Source organism: Trachypithecus francoisi, unplaced genomic scaffold, assembly GCF_009764315.1.
Source record: "Trachypithecus francoisi isolate TF-2019V2 unplaced genomic scaffold, Tfra_2.0 Lachesis_group1, whole genome shotgun sequence".
In the NCBI taxonomy this organism is placed as follows: domain Eukaryota; kingdom Metazoa; phylum Chordata; class Mammalia; order Primates; family Cercopithecidae; genus Trachypithecus; species Trachypithecus francoisi.
This window is the reverse complement of record NW_022681454.1, coordinates 23,309,166-23,331,372: the sequence shown is the minus strand read 5'-3', so window position 1 is coordinate 23,331,372 and position 22,207 is coordinate 23,309,166. Positions and strand designations below refer to the sequence as shown.

The window sequence follows — 22,207 nt, the reverse complement described above, 5'->3', positions numbered from 1 at the left end:
TGTCCCGAATTTGTTCCCCAGTGGGTTCTTCCTGCCCGATCCCTCATCCTCTGGCATGGCATTTTCTCCACGACAGTCTGCCCCTGGACTGCCCTGGCTGCTGCTTTGGTAAAGGCTTGCAAGGAGAGAGAGTAACAGCCGCTGGCGAATCCAGTTTGTGCAAGCAGCATCAGCAATGGATGAGACCTCCCCAAGGCTGGAAGAAGACTGGAAAAAAGTACTTCAGAGAGAAGCAGGCTGGCAGGTAAGTGATGTCCTCAGCTCCACACAGGACCCAAATCTCTCTCAACTCTTTCGGCTCCAAGTCTAGGTAATATGCATACATCAATTTGTGGAACTGTGCTATCTGCAAGCATGTCCTTTTGAAAAAAGTCATCAGTAGTTTCTATGTCTTTGCAAACCATGCATATAAGACCCCAAATACATTTACTCTAGATTCTCAAGCAAGCTAATAGGGTTTTACAAATCTATAGGTTTTGCCAAATTTATACTTTCTTAATAAAGTTTCTTGAATTAACAAGTTGCAGGTGTCTATCAAGGGAAACAGGCAGAGTTGGTTTGTGTGAGTACAAGTTCATTGTGATATAAAAATTTAATACAACACCTGTCATCAGACTTACTTTATGGTGTTATAGTAGCTTGGAATAGGGGCTTGGTTTTAACCTATTTTAATGAGGTGACCATTCTTTTAATGCAGCTTGCGTGCCTTCCTTATTTATGCTGAACTCATAACAGGTAGAAGCTCTGTGGTATGCAGAGAGTTCAAGCTAAAGGATTCATTTTGGTGTAGAAGCAGTTTTCATTAAAATATGCAAAGCAGTAATGTTTATATGTTACAATACCTATCTCAAATTAGCAAAATTATATGCTCCTGTCTCGTAAGCTGCCAGCTGAAATCCTTTCCTAAATCCTGTTGAATGGCTTTGATTACTCTTCTTCACATTACGCATTACACACCTCTAATGCATATTTTTATGCATCCACTCCATTGCCATTTAATTAGACAACAATATTGAAGACTGATGCCAGAGCTTTTTTTTTCTGTTTCTTTTTTAATAATGCTGCTAGCGTATGGAAAAAAGAATACTTCTGTGTATGAAGCTTTTCTTAGGGATGAGGTTGGATAAAGTGAAACTCTGATTTTCCATTTTGTCTATAACAGAAACTTTCATATAAAAATGGTAATTCAGAATGAGTTGATTTTTAATGTCAATTAAAAAATTCTCTCTTTTATAAAAAGAGGGAGCCTTTTCTGAAGATTTCTTCCTCAACAGAAATTTCAGTGAAATGTAATACTGGTATTGACTGGTATGTTTTGTTGTATGCAATGTGAAGTTAAGTAAGAAGCTTCCGAAAAAAACACCCTCTAGCCTGCCATGAAATTGGAATCCTTTCACTTTGAGTGGGAGCATTATTCAGGAAGTAGAAAAGGATACAAAATAAATCTCTGCCTGCTACTTTCAGGATGACATGTGGTAGGTCTCCAGGGGTCCAAACAAATATTCAAATATTTTATGGTATATTAATGTGACTTTTGGATTTTTGTCTTTTGTTTGCATGTTTTCCTTTAGAAAGTTGTCATCTTATATAGTCTTTATTTCAAAGGAGAGTGAAGGGAGGAAGAATGTGAGGAGATGACTCAGACAGACATCTCTGTAGATAAAATATTTAAACTAGAAACATGAAGTTCAAACGTTCATGTAAAAATGCCTGTGTCATATCACTGTCAGCATCCCGTGACCCTTCAGCAGATTAATTTACCAAAAGGCTCCTAATGAAAATATTGCCTGTGCTGTTTGCCTGCAAAGATGTGATCCTGTACAGCTGGTCGACCCCTGTCATTTCCATTGTGATAGCTGGAGCCCCGCCTTCTAGCTAGTGGAGGTAGTGTTAGAAAAAGGGCATCCTAGTCTCTGATTTGGTTTCACTGACTCTTGGTACTGCAAGGCGTTGGGTGGAAAGTATGTCATAGGGTGTCAGCTACAACATCATCTGCTTCTGCACCTCTTGAACATCCCCAAGAGGTCTACCTGCTGCCCCCACTCATTCGTATTGCTAGGCTGGGTTTCCATATGCCTGGAGTAACCTACTTCAGTGGACACCGAAGCTGTCCCTAAGAGAGGAAACTAAATCTGATGGCCCCCGAGGCAAGGCCTTTGTGGTGAGGATGACTTCCTTTGGCCATCCATGGTAGTAATGTAGCTAGGGAAGTAAAGATTATTTACGAATGAATTGTGATGGGTGCTGAAGCTTTAGTTTAGCCAAGTACTATATTTCTTACTGGAACTGATTCAGTACTTTTCCACTTACCTAGTATTTTCCCACCACAGTGCTAGGAGTTGTATGTGTGTGAGAGAGTGAACACACATACACACATATTTCAATCCTTGTAAGAAGCCTAGAAGGTAGATATGATTATCCCCATTTCACAGATGTGAAAAGCAAGCCTCAGAGAGGTTACATAACCCGTCCAAAGCCATTCAGGGTCTCAGTTCACACCTGTTTGACTCCAATGCCTATCCTATTCCCACTTCTGTTGCTATGCCATCTGAATTAAATTTTTATCTCATTATTTATCTGATGGAATAATAACTTATAAGCAGCTGTGACGTGGGCAGGCAGGAAGAAAGGGAAAAAGCATGATGATCTTCTAATGAAATAATCAATCTCTGAATCATTAAGTCTTTAATAAAATGTTTTTTAATAGTTTATTTTTTTAACCCTTACTCTATGCCAGACACTAAACTAAACTTATAATTCTTACAAGTACTCTGGCAGACAGATACTATTTGTTTATTTTGTACAAGTAGGGAAGTGGAGGCAAAGGTGTTAAGGTGTTAAGGAACATGTTAAGGAACAAGTTAAGGAACATGCCCACAGTCATACAGCTAGTGAGATGCTGAAAAGGGGTATGGACGCATTTGGCTTGACATTGAAACCTGTATCCCGCTTACCCAAGACTGCTTCTCAGAGTATATTTTCTTTGTTTCCTCCTCATCTTCTTCTTCCTTTTTTCTTTCTTCCTTCTTCTTTCTTTTCTTTTCTTTCTTTTTTTATTTTTATTTTTTAGACAGCATCTCCCTCTGTCTCTCAGGCTGGAGTGTAGTGACACAATTATGGCTCACGGCAGCTTCTACCTCCTGGGCTCAAGTGATCCTCCCACTTCAGCCTCCTGAGTAGTTGGGACTACAAGTGTATACCTCACATCTGGCTAATTTTTAGTATCTTTTATTTATTGTAGAGTTGGGATCTCTGTATGTTGCCTGGACTGATCTTGAACTCCTGGACTCAAATGATCCTCTTGCCTCGGCCTCCCAAAATGCTGGGATTACAGGTGTGAACCACCACACCTGGCCTCAGAGTATATTTTCACATTATATTTTATCATTCGTACTTTAACTCTTTCATCTCACAATAATGTGATGGGATTGCTCTTTGAGAACTTCCCCGATAGGATTTTCTTTTTTTAATAAGTCAAGAGTTGGGTAAAATGCCTTGCTCATTCACTTCTACAGAATGTATTTTAATTGGATGCTGTTTGCCTTAAGTGAACCAGCTTTTACTTACGGAGTTGGAAATGAACTAGATGCAATTTCTAGAATCAACTGTAAATCTGAAAATCCATTTAAGCATATAACCATCCTGGAAAACCAACAGCAGCTGTAGCACAGTTAATGCTCCTGTCCCCCATAGCCCACTTCAGTTCTGGGAGAGTGCTCAGGGACAGAGATGGCAGTGGCTTATGCCACCAGGGAGCTGTATGACCACAGGCAAACTTAGCCTGACCACTGGCTTCTTAATTGTAAACTGAGGTGATTATGCTTGGGTGATGACTTGGAGGGAAGATGGGATGGATCCTTGATGATACGTCATTGTTTTGGCCAGTTGTTAGATGGAAAATATTATGGAGGGGCCAAGGCCTCATGTCTGGATAATGTTTCATGTTGGGATGGTTTCCTTTAAAACAACCCGTGTCACTGCACTGTGGCCATTTTGAACTGGTCTAGAAATATTGTCTATCTGTGCCTGTCTCCCCACAAAGAGATGAATTCCTCAAGGATAAAGGTGCATTACAGAGCCTGGTGCGCAATAAGCCCCAGATGAATGTTTGCCAAAGCTAAGTGAAATTGGATATTTGATCTGGAAGGAAGCAGAGACAGGTTCTCAAGGTCTCGATTTTACATGAAGAGGGAGAATAAGAGATTGGTCCAAGTGCCAGCACTGGCTAGTGAGGAGCAAGGGTTATCATCTTCCAGTTCAGCTTTCTACCTTTTTTCCCCTGAACTGCTTCTCCATAAACTTTCTTCCGCAACTTTCTCATCTGTAAAATTGGAACTAGAACATATTGTCTGTGTCTGTTTAGATATCTTTACTATTATGATACCCTTTTTGAACAGGTACTGTAGCACATGCGTCAAGAACCTATTGATCTTGAGACAGACCTCTGAGTCCTAACCTTGGTGTTCTTAATTCCTAACTGTGTAGCACTGGTAAAGTTTTCAAATCTCACTTCGCTTCTGTTTTCTCGCCTATAAAATGGGGATAATTATAGTAGCGACTTTATAAGATTGTCATGGAGATTAAATGAATCACTTTCTTGAAAGTGTTTAGAAGAACACATCAGTAAGCACTGCTTGGTGACCCATCAAATGCACAGTATGTGTCATTATCTATCTATTATCTATTTAATGAGACCAGCCATTCAATGTTTTTTGAATACCGCCCCCCTCCGCCATGTGCAAAGCACATCCATACTTAAGGAGATGAGAAAGTGACTGAGGATGTTGCCCTAGAACGCAAGGTCAACAGTGGGAGAGCACAGCAGGTCCTTATGATGATAGGACAACCACCAAATGCTCCATGTATCATGGGAGCACTGTAGGTAGGCCTCCAGTCTGTCTTAGGAGTTGCATGGAGCTAATTCTTAAACAAAGAAAAGGAATTAAGCCAAACAAAGAACTGGGAAGACAATTCAAGGCAAAAGAGAGCCTATGTCAGACATAGGAAAGAGAGCAGTGTTGAAGTGTGTGTTGAGGAGCATGCAGTTGGATGTGATACCAGCTGTTCAGGGTGAGGTGGGAATGGTGGGAGATAAATCTAAAGAGGCAGGAGGAGAAAAACCTTGCAGAGCCAGGCCACCTTCAGCTGGCAGTAGATATAAGTGGGTATCAGTGCCTTCATCTGAAAAGAGATCTGAAGAGAGATTATTGGAAGAGAAACTGAGGTCTCTGGGCTGATGATGGGGTGGATAATAACTAACCAAATCGTGGAGAAGAGTTATAAAAAATATGAGTAATAAATCAGGAGGATAAACAAAGCCCTGTGAAGACTCGGAGAAGGTAATAATTGCAGGAATAGTTACCAATGACAATAATTTCAGGAATAGTTAACAATGATAATTAACAAACACAGAGCTTACTTTGTGGCAAGAGCTGTTGGAAGCATTATTCTGATATAAAATCATTGACTCCTTACCATCTCTGAATAAGAGGAATATTAGTTGTATTCCTATTTGGTAGATGAGGCTGGTTAAGAGAGGGTAAGGTCACTTAATTAGTACATGGGACTGAGACCCAAGCAGCCTGGATCCAGAGCTTATAGGATTTTGTCCCTCTACCTGGAGCAAGGGGAATAGGGACAATTTCAGAGAGTAGATGGCATTTGAGCCAGGTTTTTCACGAGGAGATAATTTTGCAAGCAGGGAAAGCCTGAGTTAGAATGCAGGCCCTCACTGATAGTGGATGTTCTGTACTCAGAACAGATACAGCAGTTTCTCTTATCCCAGGTCTCCCAAAATCATTAGACCAGCTGGATTTCTCAAGGTTTTATAGGGCCACAGCACAGCTCTCTATTAATAGAGGTGTACTGGGTGCTTACTAGGCACCCAGCACAGGTGTACCTGAAATGATCAATCTAGAAGTGAGAAGGCCTGGCTGAAGGACTATCAGGGTGACCTCAATCAAGTCCCTTATTTATCTGAGCTGTTTCTGCTTCTATAAGATGAAAAGGAAGATACTTACCTTTCAGGTACAAATTCAGTGAAATAATCTTTGTTTTAAATAACTTTTATTACTGTAAAACATTCTACAAGTATAAGGTTTTATTGCCATTAACAGAAAATAAAGGAGAATCATAGTTTTGAAATAGTACCAAATATGGATATAGATTTGTGTGCTGTCTACCTTCTCTTTCAATTCCATTACTAGTTCATGTTTCAGTTTTCATGTAGGAAAAAAAAATAAGTAGGTTTGATGTTGTTTCCTGTTCTCGGGGAAGGATTTGTTTCTTCCTGTTTAAAGTGCTTTAGATTGGACATTGATGAAATAGTGGTTCATATTTTGAGTTTACTTCATGTTTAAAGAAATATGCATCAAGATACTGTCATCTATCAAGTTAGTAAATGGTGATGATGGGTCAAAGCCAGCACCTGAGGATGTAGACTGACCTTTTCTAATTTTATGTTAAGAGGATGATGGACCTAGCAAGAGATAGTTGGATCATAGCTGCCATAGAGAAGAGCTTAAATAAGTTCTATTTTTCTTCTATTATTACATCTGTAGCACAAAAGAAGACCCCTTTTCTTATTGCTGATTGTAATTTTTTGTTATTGCCTTTTAAATGTGGGACATGTTCATTCATCAATTCATTTTTTCATTTGTTGAATCAAAGAAGACGAAGTGTTTGATGTATTTCTTAGATTCAAATATCAGATTCATAAGGCTGGGGGAGACCTTGTATTGTTTGTTTTCATTCTACGTGTTCCTCACTCTGAGCAGAAGCAAGTCCAAAAGGCTGAAGACAGATAACCTAATGGAGCCTCTCTCTATAACTCATTCCTAGGTCTAACAAATGATACGTAGGCCAAGGAAATTCTTCCTTGTGTGGATTTAAACTCTGCCCATTGCAGCTTAGGCACAGTTCTGCTCCTTTCTCCTCCCCGGAGGTGGAGAAAAACAGCTCAGTCACTGTCTTCACGAATCAGCCTTCCTTTCTTGATGATCATTATGAAACCAGCCTTTGGCTTTTGCTCTCAAGGCTAAGCAACCTAAATCCGTAAGTATAATTCTTCATTTCTATCTTCTTGAGTTTTTCTGAACCGTCTCAAAATCTGCTTATTATCCCTAACTTCTATAGCCTAGAACTTTGCAGGAGGGTCTAGCCAGAACTAACCAGTACTGATTGGTCACCTGCTCAGTCATTTAATCAGCTAATGTGTATTTAGTGAGCTCCACATACTGGACCTCTGAGCCAAGCCTTGAGGGTACAAAGATAGGCAAAAGGCAGCATAAAGGAACAAGTAAGAGCCTGGTTAACAACCAGGCTGGTTACCCACTCAGCTGTATGATCATGAGCATGTTACTTAAACTTGCTGTGTCTCAGCTCCCTCATGGGCAAAATTGGATAATGATAGTAATATATCTCATAGGGCTGTGGTAAGGACTAAATGAAGAAACACATGCAATGCACTTGGAAGAGTGATTGACACTTAGCTATGGCCACATGACTGTTTGTTAGATAGGACAAAAATGAAGTAAGATGCAGACACTGCCCTTGAGTTTTACTCATTCTACTTGGAAGGATAAACTAGTAAATGGCTAACAAACAACTATTTACAATTCAGTGCATTTAGTCCTATAGTAGCAGAAGAAGCATGTGGGATGGAAGTTCAGAGGCCTAATTATGCCTCAGGGCATCAGGAATGGCTTCATGATTCAACGGAGGTGAACTGTTCTATGTATTTCTTAGGTTCACATATTACTGACTTAGAGGCTGGGAGAGACCTTGGAATGACATCTCACTGAGCATTTTCTCCTGAAGGATCACTGAGTTGGGCTGCAGGGAAAATAATCAGATTTCTAGGTTGGCAAAGATGGTATCAAAGTGTTCTAAGTAGAAGGAGGCTTGTGAACAAGACCTGGAAGAGTAAATGTGTGGTTATGTTTGAAGAACCACACTAAGTGGTTAGTTGTGTTGTGCGGTGTAGACAGGCACTGGGGAGAGATCCTTCCATCTGGGTGGCATCAGATTGTCTGGGGACTTGGAAGACTTGCGGAGGTGTTTGCCTTATCCTTAGCCTAATCTATGCTCATGGGGCTTTATGTCTACTGTAAAAAGCTATACCTCAGTTAGGGAGACAGCCAAAGCATTTGATGGTTCTCTCCCAGTAGTTTTCTCACTGTCTGGAATCAGAGCTATGTATCAATCCCTGGAGGCCAGAATCTAAATCTTACTCATTTGCCTATTTCTCTCAGGGCCTAGCACACTTCCAGGCATAGAGCAGGCTCAAGTCATGTGTGCTGAAATCAAGTGGCCATATATAACCAGTGCCCTCATCTGCCTGTTCTAGAACAACTAGTTGTGCTCATGCGTGAATGAACAAATGCAAATAAACCAATCCAGTGATTTTACAGTTTTCAAGTTTGACTCAATTTTATGTACCTCTTGGTACAAATTTGTGTAAAACCCAAATAACCAATACAAGAAATCAATTCTCTCTGTGGTATCTTTGCCTTTTATGTTCAGCCTTCTGTACTCCTGTGTCCCACATTCATGGCTGATTGTTCTGATGCGGGCCCAATGAACCTTGAGTGGGTTTAAGACTTGAACTTTTCCCTCCTCCAACTCTTTCTTGAACATTGATTTTCATATGTCACAACTTATGCCAATGATGGCTAAGGAGTATTTGAGATGTAGAGGGAAGATTTTAAAAGAAGGTCGAGGGCAACAGGCAGCTCTTGTGTATCTAAAGAGACAAATATGTTTGACATCAAGTTTGTCTGTGAAAAAAAAGTCAAAACAAGTGAGAAATCCTCAAGTCATAGCAACTGGTTGAATGCAGCGATTCTCTCACTTATGGTGCAAAAGCTGCAATTTTCTATCTAATTCACTACTCAATCATTCCATGGCCCCTGTCTCAAGCTCGATTTAAGCTAGTCCCCAGTACACGGAGCCACTGTACAGTGTATAAAAGAAACGACTGGCCGAAGGGACTGAGGGAAAAGGGAGCCGTGTGGTGACCCAGAGCTGACGTTATCAAGTCGTCCTAGGATCACGTGACACCTCTCTCTAAAGCCTCTCATAAAGTCCATGTAAAATAGGTCATCCTTCCTTTAGCCTTTAAATTTTGATTTTCACTGCCTGATAAAAGAATATGATCTGTTTAAATGCTCACCACATATATTGGGGAAACAGACAATTTACTCGGGACTCAGGGGCAGTGCCTGGATTGAAAGTTTGCTGCCTCAAGGGCTTTGAACTGAAATGGAAACAGGCTGGCTCTCTGCAGAACTCCATTACTGCCAATGACTGTCTTTTTCAGAGGAGTTCAGGTGAGCAATAAATATGACTACTCTTCAGGGAGAGTGTCCTGGAAACGGTTGGATCTTTCCTTACACATATCAAGTGTATTTCCGTTTTCAAAAGCACTTTTCCATGTATACCCCTTTTTCAATCTCACAGAAGCCTTATCAAGGAAATGGCAGCAATGTTGTTATTACCAATGGTTAAATGAATAGATCCAGAGCTGACAGGTTAAGAGCCCTGCACGAAAGGGCTAGGATTAAAACCCAGGTCAGAAGCACAATCCTATGTGTGTTTGCTCAGATCAAACCATCTCTCTGTTTACTGGTCAAGGATAAGTGTTCCTAACGCTTGTTAAAAAAAAATTGTTTTCTTACGTGAACACCTAATTGGCGCGAATCAATTGTCCCCTTCCTATAAAAGAGTGTGGCCCTTTAAATGCTGCAAACTCTTTTAGCACTCAAAGCTAAAAACTTTTATGTAATGACTTTTAAGGAAACACTTCTCCTACCAACCCCAACAATTGAAATTGTCTGGTGGAAAAGTAAGAGCTTCATGTTTCCTGTGCTGATCATAATGCTTTGCGCACGATCTTCTTGCAGTGGTGGGAGTTCAGCAGGGCTATTACACAGTCACTAAGCCTGGGATGATATGCTGCAGAAATACATAATTTTGTGTAACACTTTTAAAGACTTTATTTTTTGCATTGCTGGATTCCTTTTTCCACACTGGAAAAGGAGGCACACTGTCTCCCTCAACTCAGCTTCTTGCCAAGATGAGCCTTAAATAGCACAAATCACCTTAACCCCACCTTTTGCCTTACTATTCAGTGACTCAAAGATCTGAGTTAATGAGACCAAAATGCTCTTTGAGAAATTTTGGAAACTGAAATGGGTAAGTGGTTACATAATATAGCTTTGTTTGTGTTGTAATAATACTAAAACTCTAAGATGCAATTTTTTGGCCTTTAAAATGTATTCTTTTCATTAGTAATTGATTTTGGTGTCCACACACAACTTGTGGAACTATGGGGAAGCATTTTTCTGTTGTACTTTTCTTGCATCATTAATGTACTCAGTGTTCTCTTCATGTCTATGTTCTGCCTGCTGAGAAGCAACCTGCTCTTCTCTCTCCATCTTCTCAGCTCAAATATTCAGTCAAACAAACAACACACCAAAAGAGACAGGAAAAAAGTCTCAAAGCCCTCCTTAAAAACTCCTATCAACAAATCATGCTTACTTGAAATACTAATATGTGACAAGCATGAGCTCTGGAGTCAAATCAATGTGGCGTTGACATCCTGCATTGTCATTGACTAGTTGGATAACCTTGGATATATTTCTACTCTAAACCCTCAGTTTCATTGTCTTTAAAATGGGATTACAATAGTAACTTTCTCCTAAAATGATTGAAGATGGAAGGAAGTAATGTAGTTAAACCCCTTGGCAAAGTGACTGGAAAACAGAAAGCACTGAGTAAAAATTAGCAATTATTATTCTCGTTGTGAAAGTATTTTCTTTAAAACCAGGATCATGACAAGGTTGTCTACAGTTTCACTCATGACAGCCTACTAATACCTGGTTCAAAGTAAGATATAGAAAAGAGGAGACAAAAATGATATCACCAGGTAAAATTACTGTTTACATAGTAAAGCAAAGATTCTTAGAAACATTGAAAAATTATTAGAAATTATGAGTTGAGTTAGTTGACTCAATATAAAATAAATATATAAAAATTAGTAACTAACATTTTGATATAATAATCATTTAGAAACTATGAAGATAAAAATTATTCAAAATAGTACCGACACATAGAATATCCAGAAATAAACTGATTGAGTAATTATATAGACTCTGTACTGGAAAAACAATACAACTCCCAGAGTAGATATAAGGTAGACTGGGATGCGTGGAGATAGGCGTCATCTTCCTAGAAAGGAAGAATGGATATGCTCAGCATTTCGATTCTTCTCAAATGAATTTACATATTTAATACAATTCTAATCGAAATCATGTTGCTTCTGTCATTTTCTGGAAACTTGACCAAATATTCTAGAGTTCATCTTGAATAATAAATATAATGAGAGAGTTTAAAAATTTAGAAAAAGAAGAGCAGTAAAGCAGGTTTTTCTCTAGTAGACATTGCAATGTACTATAAAGTTAATGGTAACCAAAAACAGGATATTCTGGAGTAAGAATCAACAGACAAATGGGGTTGAAAGAGCCAAGAAACAGACTATTAAATATAAGAGCTTAAAATGTGTTCAAAATTACATTACATATTGGTTGAGAAACTGACAAGTATGCAATCAGTGGTGTTGAGTTACCTGATTGGGAGAAAATACTGCAAATTAAATTTCAGAAGGAAAAGAGTAAAATGCAAAAAATTCAAAACATATTTTAAAGAGGAGAAAATGTAGGGTAACACTTATCTGATCATGGGATGAGAAACCCTCTAAGCATAAATGAGAAAAAAGTGACAATTTTGATTATGTAAAAATGTAAAAATTCTCTGTGTTTCAGAGATAAATTCTAAGAATTGTATTCAATTAAAAAAATAAAATGGAAAAATGTTTTTGAGAAATCTGGCCAAAAAAGCTTGATGTTTTTAACAAATGAAGAGCTCATACAAATAAGAAATAACCTCACATTTCACTAGGAAAAAAATGAGCTCGGTCCAGGAGCAATTAACAGAAGATATAGGTTACCAATAAATATATGGAAAAAATGTAGTCACATTTGTCAACAGGGAAATGCAAATTAAAACAATAATGGGGACATGACCGATAAAGATTTTGAGAAATGATACTGGTGGTGATGATGGGATAAATTCCACTTAACTACTGCCTCTTCTTTGAGGAAGAGTGCTGATTTATTACTGCCTTTCTGGAAATCAATTAGGTAACATGTATCAATAGTTCAAAAATTTAGAACACTTGACTTAATGTTATTCTAGAAATAGATCTTAAGGAAATTATCAGAGACAAGACTAAACTTCATGTGAAAGGATGGCTACTTTGATGCTATTTATAATAATGAAATTTTCATTCATTCTAAGTTTCCAATGATAGGCTAATGGTTAGATATACTATGAGAAAGCCGTTCAAATGTGTTTTCAGTATTCTACTGAAATGAAGTGTTTTATTTACTCTCTGTTTTCCGTATGGAGGAGAATGCTTTTGATATCCTATTAAGTGCAAGGAGTGGAAACTGTATTTTGAGTTCAATATGGCACCTGAAATCCTACAAAACGACATTTTAAAAAGTTTAACACTCAAAGGACAAAGAGAATGAAAGAGGAGATGGCATCAGGGAAGAAATGCCAACTACATTTTGAAAGCTCAAAGAAGAATAAACAAATAGTAACTGACTTGGCACAGCATTAAAATAATCATGAAATTTAAGCTTGTAGGGGAAAGAATCAACAAAAAGCAGGCTGTTTTGCTCTGCCAAATTCTGGAAATGCTCATAAATTGAAGGTAGAAGGTGAGATACGGGTCAGAGTGAAAACAGGTGAGTAGATTTACAGAATGACCAAATAGACCGGATCCCTCCCCCCGCTGGACCAAGACATACAACAGTTTACTTTCTAATGAAGTTGAGCCAGTTATCTGGACTATGGGACACTCAGGCACAGTAGAACAGTTAATATGGAATAAGGAAAATAAGGAGGTTTTAAATCAAAGTCTGTTTACTAAAGAGTGAGATCCCAGTTTCTCTCTTCTCTTTCAAAGTGCCGACAGCTTGCCTTATACCCTGGCAGAGGGAGAGCAAATGACAGTCTTCTGGGGAAAGTGAACAATCTATAAAAGGCCTCTCATGAAAGTGCCAACTCTCCTCCATGTCACAGTAAAGTTCACCATTTGTAACCCCACCCATGCTCCTGAAACTTCTAGTCAGCCTTGGATGTGTTACTCTTGAATGAAACAGATGACCATTCTTGAAAGTCCTCTAATGTGAAAGAGAGAGATGAAGAGAGAAAGAAAAAATAATTTGAGGAAACTGAGGCAGTGCAGGGCAGAGGAAAACATCTTTTAAAATCTCTAATTTATTTCTAGAGGTAAGAGAGCATATTGCACTTATGATACAAGAACAGGCAACTGTGGAAAGGAATATTCAGAAAACCAGAATAAAATCTTGGAAATTAAAAATACCAAAGTGGAAATGAAAATGAATGAATGAACTAGAAAACAGAGGAAAAAAAATCTCTGAGAAGAATGGGAATGAAAAAATGAAAGCAGACATGAGAATTTGAAGATCAGCCCAGGAAGTCCAACATCTAAATCCACAGGAGTTTCAGAAAGAGATAACAGATAAAATGGAGGGAAGAGAACTGTTAAAGAATTAAAGAAAGATAATTTCCTTGAACCAAGAGACAAGATTATAACAGCCACACATTATAAAGAGTCAACTCAATGTTCACGTAATGAATGGAACACACACACACACACACACACACACACACCCCAGACACATCATTGAAACATTTCAGAACATTTGGAATAAAGAAAATCTACTAAAATGTTCAGGAAAAAAAACAGTTCCCATGCAAAGGATTGAGAATCACATTGAAAAAACACTACTTGGAGCTAGGAGGGAATAGAGAATTATATTGAAAAATTTAACTAACTCTTACCTAGAAGTCAGTATTCTGCCACTGCCTCCCATTGCTTTGGGAATAAAATAATGGGCATTCAGTTAATTAAATAAGATAATGAATGTGAAGTTGATCAAATTTTGGAATGGAATAAAGTATTTTCAGATGTATAAGGTCTTTATGAATTTTTCAGAAGGCTACTAAATGATATGTGCCTTTAAAACAAAAGAGTAAACTAGGCAAGAGGAAGATCTGGAGTCTAGGGAATAAGAGGTCCAGACCCAAAAAGAGGCCAAAGATATTCCTTGGGTGAAGGCAAAGGGGAGCGCTAGAATGTCCGCTGTGCAGAATGCCTGCAGAGAAGCCACTCTGGATCAGAGCAGGAGGAAAGAAGGTGGAACTGATCCGTTGTCTGATTTGCTTGCATATATTGAGAAAAACTTTCTGGTTTTGGCAAAGAACTTTTTATCGACATTTCACCCAAAAAAGGAGGGAAATAAGAAATAAGACAATTATTAACTTTAGGGAAAACAAAAAAGTATGTAAGAAAGAAAATTTAATGACGCAATCCATAGTTCAGCAGTAAACAGAAGTTAGTTACAATAACTAATAAATGTTGAATATTTACTTAACAAAAACATGAAGTAACTATATTGGGATGATGAAGAGAAAGAAAATATATTAATATGTGTGAATGGTTATATATAATAGCTAGTTCTCGTTTCCATATTCAAATGTCACTAGGTAATACCTGATGCAACAACCTGATGGGATGGGCTATTATAATTTGCAAACAAGGAAATGAGCCTGGGGATGGAGGATTTGCTCAGGGTTTCACAGCAAGCCTACATGGTAGAGACAGATCTAGCACCTAGCTGTCCAGCCCCCCAGGTTTGGCACTAAACTATGGCAGAGAGCTTGGCCCAAATATATCCTCTGCCTTTCTCTAGTTCTTCCCACATCTCCATGTTGGATGACTCAATAGAAATTCCCCACTCAATACACTTGTATTTTAGTTAAAAATAGGTAATCAGTGATTTTTATTGTATTCTATGTGACTTTCATTCTAAGGGGCAGAAAACATGCTAAGAATAGGCAGAATGTATATATGAATTGTGATTCGTGTGAGCTGGCTTTGTTGTTGCTGTGGATCTGGGTTTGAGGGCTGACTCCTCCACAGATTAGATTAGATCTTGGAAAACTGCTTCATCTATCTCAAGCTTTGGTTTTCTCATCTGTAAAATGGGACTAAAATAGCAGACATCTCACGGGATTAAGTAAGATAATGAATGTGAGAGATGAACACAGTGCCTGCTAATAGAAGAGCATAAGCCATGTGAAGGATTGTGGCAGCACTGGAAGCATAGCTGGGGGTCAGGGTGGAAAGAGGCAGAGAGAGCAGTTGATCCCAGTAACCCCATTGCTAATATCATGCATTTGAACAAATTTGTAATGTTAAAGTTACATTACCTGGCTATTGGGAACTATGATGTAAGACTATCAGAGGAACATAGAGATACGTAGAGAAACTAGTCAAGGTGGTGTAAAACTGTTTTCAGGTCTCATGGTGTCACCAAGCTCTGGCATGGGTCAGAACCTGGTCCTAGCTCTGGTGGTGGTATGTGTTAGTTTGTTCTCACACTGCTAATAAAGACATATCCAAGACTGGGTAATTTATAAAGGAAGGAGGCTTCATGGACTCACAGTTCCACATGGCTGGGAAGGCCTCACAATCATGGCAGAAGGCAAGGAGGAGCAAAGCCATGTCTTACATGGTGGCAGGCAAAGAGAGAGCATGTGCAGGGGAACTCCCTTTTATAAAACCATGAGATCTCGTGAGACTTACTCACTATCATGAGAACAGCATGGGAAAAACCTCCCCCCATGATTCAATTACTTCCCATGGGGCACTCCCATGACACGTGGGAATTATGGGAGATGATATTTGGGTGGGGACACAACCAAACCATATCATGGTACTTCACAGTTGGAGCAGAATTAGCAGTAGCAACATATTATAACGTTTGTTATTTCTTCCGAAAATCCATAGAATAATTCTCCATGGAACATTTCTGGATATGAAAGGTTTGAGAATTACTTGAAACTTTCATGGGTGATGGTTCTGAGAAGTTGCTAACCAAACATGAGAAGCATGGCCTTGATCTCTCACCTTTATCAAGATGACTGGTGGACACCACCACCATCTATCTATGTGTTTTCACAGGGAGGCAGGATGGCCCATTAGGTTGCTTGATATACCACTTGAAACCCATGTGGCAACTTCATTGTTTTTAAAAAACGTTCCACTTGTGATATAGAATATTTTAAACACATGATGACAAGCCCTGTTCTCTGTTCTTTGAGGTGGAGATGGACTCATAGACACCTGAAGCTTTCTGCAAAGGGGGTAGAATTTGTCTTCTCCCTTAGGGACATCATGCACTTCTGTCTATCACTCAGTATTGCTATTTGGCTTCTGAGACTTGAAGGGAGGGCCGGAGATGCTTAAGGCTCACCTAGGGCTCACCTAGGTGTCTACAGAGTGAAAAGTTGGAATCTTTGGGGGGCACAAAGAGGATCTTGCTTTGTTCTGCTTTTTTTGCAAAGCACTCTGTGCCACTTAGAGTAGGTGCGAGTGTCCCATATGTTGCACTCCATTTGTACTATAGTTCCAAAAACCTAAACATCTCTCTCTGTGCAGAATTAGGGTGTAGGGAACTCTTGGTCCGGTAGATACTTAAGGGCCAAAGCACTCAAATATTGCGTCCCACCACATGGGGCAAATGTTTTCAGGCACTGGGAGTTAGCACAGACAGAATATATCATCTAACATTTCAGAGAATTCTAGGAAGGAATGAAAGGGCAAGGCTGATTTTGCTGTAGAAAGACTGGGGAAAGGAAGAGAAGGAAAAGGACCATGTGAGGGAAATGACTTCCATGGGGAAAAGTGAAATAAACAAGGAAATAAAATATTTTGTTTATCAAATCATTATGTTGGACAACTTACATTATATAATTTTATTTGACCATTATATACTTCAATAAAGCTGGAAAAAAAGGGAGTTAAGCCAAAAAAAATTGTTCTGAATCAGGAGGAAGGCAACCTAGGTGATGAAGTGCTGATGTGTGTGTGTGATAGTTTACATTTAATTCTCATGGCAAATTGTAAGTATAATTATATAATTATTCCCATTCACAGATGAGGAAATGGAAATTGGTAGGAATTTATAATTATTCCCATTCATAGATGAGGAAATGGAGAAATTGGTTCTCTGTAGGGTGTCCAAGCTCACACAGGTGGTAGGAGACAGTATCTTCCCTCATCTTTCTGGCCACAAAAGCTCTCATTTTCATTCCTTCATGTGAGATCAAAGTCCATTTCTTTCTTTTCCACATATTTTCCAATTAATGGAAACCCTCTTTGCTGAGATCCTCCCTTCCCTGCATTTGCTGGGCCAATACACTTTCCTTCAGGTAAAGATTTGCCTTTACTGAACCCTCTATGCAGGTGAGGAAGAAGACTCTGGAACCACACTGGGGGCTGTTTCTGGGTCCTGCCTTGGGAGTGGTGCTGGAAACTCACTAGGAGCCATCAGGGGTCCAGAGACATCACAGTTCTGCTCTCTTTCCTGCACCACCACACGCTTACATTTCTCACATTGAAACACACAGCTGGTTAACTGTTCCTCCAGAGTGCCTGTAAAAGGGAGAGGACGGTGCAGTGTTAGCCTGTAGCACTGAAGGTCCAAAACCTGGTTCTACCACATAGTAGCTGTGAGAACGTGATAATTTACTCAGCCTCTTTGTGTTAACCTCTATGTTTTCCCCATCTGTAAAATGGTGATAGCAGTAGTAGCTGCCTCATAGGGCTGACCAAAGGGTTAAGTAGAAAGATCACATCATGATAATCATCGTCATCATTGTCACCATCATCTCGCTATCACTCCCAAAGAGTCTGCATACAGTCATTTCTCATGTTGTTGGCTTGCTTCACCTGAGGTTGGTTTCAGCTATTGAAAGTTTTAGGGGTTTCAGCTATTGAAAGTCAAGGGGTCAGTGTTCAAGAAATGAAAAAACAGAAACAAGAACAGTGCTTGTGCACATGAAGTTGCCTGACAAAGTTTATATGTGTGTTGCAAGAAGGTAGTTTAAAAATCTTTGATCAATGAACCCACAGGGGCTGTAGATTAACAATGAAGGGGCTGGGCGTGGTGGCTCACGCCTGTAATCCCAGTACTTTGGGAGGCCGAGGCGGGCAGGTCACTAGGTTAGGAGATGGAGACCATCCTGGTCAACATAATGAAAGCCCATCTCTACTAAAAATACAAAAAAATTAGCTGGGTGTAATGGCACGTGCCTGTAGTCCCAGCTACTTGGGAGGCTGAGGCAGGAGAATCGCTTGAACCTGGGAGGCGGAGGTAACAGTGAACCGAGATCGCGCCACTGCACTCCAGCCTGGAGACAGAGCAAGACTCCGTCTCAAAACAAAACAAAAAACAATGAAGGGATGACAGCGTATTGGGGAAAAAAGATAAGTCATTAAGAATCAAATTTCTCTTTTTTGTGTATGTTTGAATTCCTAATATTCAGATTTATAAGAGCATGTGATTATATCACCAACTAAATAAGAGCAAAAAAAATCTATAAAACTAAAGGAACACTATTCTTGCTGAATAATATATGCACATAAAATTAGAGCAGTTCACAAATGCAGAATTCTAATGTTATATTAGCTGGTTGCAACTGCAAAGCCTGCATTTATATTTCCATTAAAGCTCTGTTTTCTTTCAGTTTGAGGAAATGTTTGCCTTAACAAAAGCTCTAATGCTTTATTTTAGCCTAAAGGGATAAATCTCGTGCAAGATCTGTTTTAAATGATTTTTTGAGGTTTTGAAGAAATAAAATATTTTTATTATAATATCATTAATTTTGGGGGATTGTTGCTCTTGGAGGACTCAAATATAAATGAACTTTAAAAGTTAAAACTTTCCAACTGCCTGGTTGCTAATGAGGAGAGCTTGCTCATGAACTGAGAAGTTTTCAGTGAGAAAATGAAAAAATGAGAGGAGGCAGAAATAGGGAATATGGCATCAGAAGGGAAATTAGGGTCAGGTAACCCCATCTGTTCCCCTTATAATTCCCCTTGGGAAATATGTGTAAAATCAATATGGATGACTAAAATTCAATAGTATATGTAGCCTCATCAATCCAGACATGAATTGGAAAGTATTCTAAATTTTCTTCTAGCTTTAATTAAATAATATTTAAATGAAAATAATGTGTGCTTATATAGATGTATATAAAACCATTTGATTTAAATATATATATAAAATAAAAAAATATAAATATATATATTTTTAAATCAAATTGTTGAAGAGGACTAGTACTAGAAAACAATGGTCCTGTGAGGAAACACCTCTTTCCATTGTAAGCCCTATTTCTTAGAGGCTTATATCATTACTCCTTCCTGTCTTTCAGGCCATAATAAAAGTAAACTTTAAACCTACTTCGAACTGCCATTCAACATTTAACTTCTTATAAGATGCTAAATGACTAATTTGAATCGATGGCAAGTTATTTTCCTAGAATCAGGGAATGTGAGAATGGGAACACTTCTCAAGATCCAGGTGAACTCACATTACATCAAAAAGAAATCAAAGTCCAGACAGGGTCTGGGACCCGCCCAAGGCTGAACAGTTAGTTTTTGACACTCTGTGGGGTAAAACTTGGGTCTGATGCCCTTTCCTTTCTACCATACTGAATAGTGCTATACATCCTGAATAATGCTTTGATAAGGTAGTTCTCTTCTCTAGAAAATTAGACCATTTAAAAATGCTAGTTAACATGAATGCAATTCACCAATGTATTTGTCATTTAAAGACCAGTGCAAAGTATAATGGACCAATAAAAATTGTAATGTACTTATAAAATTGACCCAGATTGGCAGGAAAAAAAACGTGCAATTTGAAACAGGAAAAAGCAAGCATAATTGATAAAAGGAATGGTGTAATATTTAATATTAGAAAATATTATTGGTAGCAGTAGTAAATATCTTTCCATACTTGACAGTTTCTTTAGTTTGTCATTAGATGAGGAAACAGTATTGATGGTTTAGGGGTTATGGAAGACCGTATAATAGCGATACAGAGGAAATCTGAAAGTATAAAGACTGTTATACTTTCAGATTTAGGGAAATAGAAATCAGAATTTAGGGTGTGTTTGTGCATGCATGTGGGTGTGTGTCTGTATATTATATGGAGGTGGGGATGGTAAGTTAGAGGCAAGAGTCGATAGGATGTCCTGGCCTTCTAGGAACCAGCTTTAACAGAGGCTGATACGTTTGACATCTAGTCTTAAGGTCAGAAAGGGTTTGATCAGGTAGTAGCTACGTCGTGTTAGGTCAGTTTCACATACTGAAAGAAAACACAATTGGCCTAGACAAGGGATTGGCAAAATTGCTCTGCAAAGGTCTAGGTCGTAAATATTTTCACCTTTGCTGGCCATAAGGCCTCTGTTGCAACTATTCAGCTCTGTCACTGTAGCACAAAAGCAGCTATTGATAACATGTAAACCAGTGAACATGGCTGTGGGCCAATAAAACTTTATTCATGGCTGCAGAAATGTGAATTTCATGTAATTTTGATGTCATAAAATATTATCTTTTTAAATATTGTTTTAAACCATTAAAAATATAAAAATCATTCTTTGCTCACAGACTATGCAAAAATAGGTAGGCTGCTGGATTTGGTCCGTGGACCATAGTTTGCTGACAGTTGGCCTAGCTAACAAAGGGTTAGGGTCTGTTATTTAACAAATGATTATTCTGTCCCAGCAAACAGGTAGAGATGAACTGCCATTTTTTTTTTTTTTTTTTTTTTTTTTTTTTGAGGCGGAGTCTCGCTCTGTGGCCCAGGCTGGAGTGCAGTGGCCGGATCTCAGCTCACTGCAAGCTCCGCCTCCTGGGTTTACGCCATTCTCCTGCCTCAGCCTCCCGAGTAGCTGGGACTACAGGCGCCCGCCACCTCGCCCGGCTAGTTTTTTGTATTTTTTTTTAGTAGAGACGGGGTTTCACAGGGTTAGCCAGGATGGTCTCGATCTCCTGACCTCGTGATCCGCCCGTCTCGGCCTCCCAAAGTGCTGGGATTACAGGCTTGAGCCACCGCACCCGGCCTCAAACTGCCATTTTTCATTCTCCCTAATTTTGTGTTTCTGGAACCTAAGTACTTTCTGATTTTGCTTTGTTTTTCATAGGCCAGCAGTCTTGACCGAACACAGAACAAGTTCTGTGTATGATCTTTTCACTCTAATACCCCATTTCCTGATCGACCAAGCACTCCAGTGGATAAGATAAAGACAGTTCTTTACTGCACTGTACAGACCAGCAGTCAAATATGTTTGCCATCATGACTAAGGTGTAGGCACTTTTAAAGACTGTTATTCTGAAGCGCATTCTGCATTCTGATATAGTGTATCATGCGGGATGTATACTGGTGGGAACTTCCTCTCATATGTCAGGGGGACTCTACTTGGCTAATAAACCCCAGAAGTACGCCCAGTGAAGAGAAGAATGCCCAACTACATCCCTCACTGGTCACTGATGCCCCTCATTTGCATTTAGTATAATTCCTGCATGGAATCCCGCACTTTTGCTTGGCTCCTTGCCCCTAGTACCACAGTAATCCCTTATACGAATGGCATACTTTTGAGGTAGAAAGTATCTTTTATATAAAAATTCTGATGCAGATGGCAAAGTGACACTCAGGGAAGTCACTACGGTAGAAAGTGGTGGAACTATAGCTCAAAGCCAAATTGGACTCCAGCTGCATTGTTCTTTCTGCTCAGCCAGGCATCCTGCCTCTAGTTTAGAGTTTATAGGGCATGGGACTAAAGCCACTTGTAAACTTTGATGTGATGAGGTCAATTATTTTTAAAATTTATTGTCAGTAGAGAGTGTTTATGCCTTTTATTAATGCGTTTGCTTCCTCCCAAGCTAAAGTCATTGACTTGAGTGTAGGAGGGCATCTCATGCCTTAGAGTGAAAAATGAATACCCACGTTCAAATTTGTTGAGCAATTAGATCCTCTTTCTCCCTATTGACCTGGAGATTTTTGACTTTGGACATTAAGAGATAATACATACTGAAGGAAACAGGAAAATGTAACTAAATATTTAGAACATAACTTGAAAATCAAATTCCTTGGAATCTACTGGATGGATGAAGATACATACAAATTCCCCCTCCCTCAACTAGTTTACAAATTACTCTGTTTCCTTTGCAACATGTATTTATTCTACATGTGAACTCCTGTAG

At 39.0% G+C, this 22,207-nt stretch overlaps 1 protein-coding gene across 2 annotated transcripts in view; it reads left to right on the top strand.

Annotated features, from left to right (window-relative positions):
* Positions 1 to 22,207, top strand: part of PPARGC1A (PPARG coactivator 1 alpha) — a 702,185-nt gene that overhangs the window by 394,093 nt on the left and 285,885 nt on the right. The window contains exon 1 of one of the 2 annotated variants that reach the window (XM_033213894.1): positions 77 to 244. The exons of the other annotated variant lie outside the window; for it this stretch is intronic. Coding sequence (XP_033069785.1) covers positions 176 to 244 — 69 coding nt within the window. The 5' untranslated portion in view covers positions 77 to 175. Of the gene's footprint in view, positions 1 to 76; positions 245 to 22,207 lie in introns of those variants that run through there. 2 annotated transcript variants of the gene reach the window in all.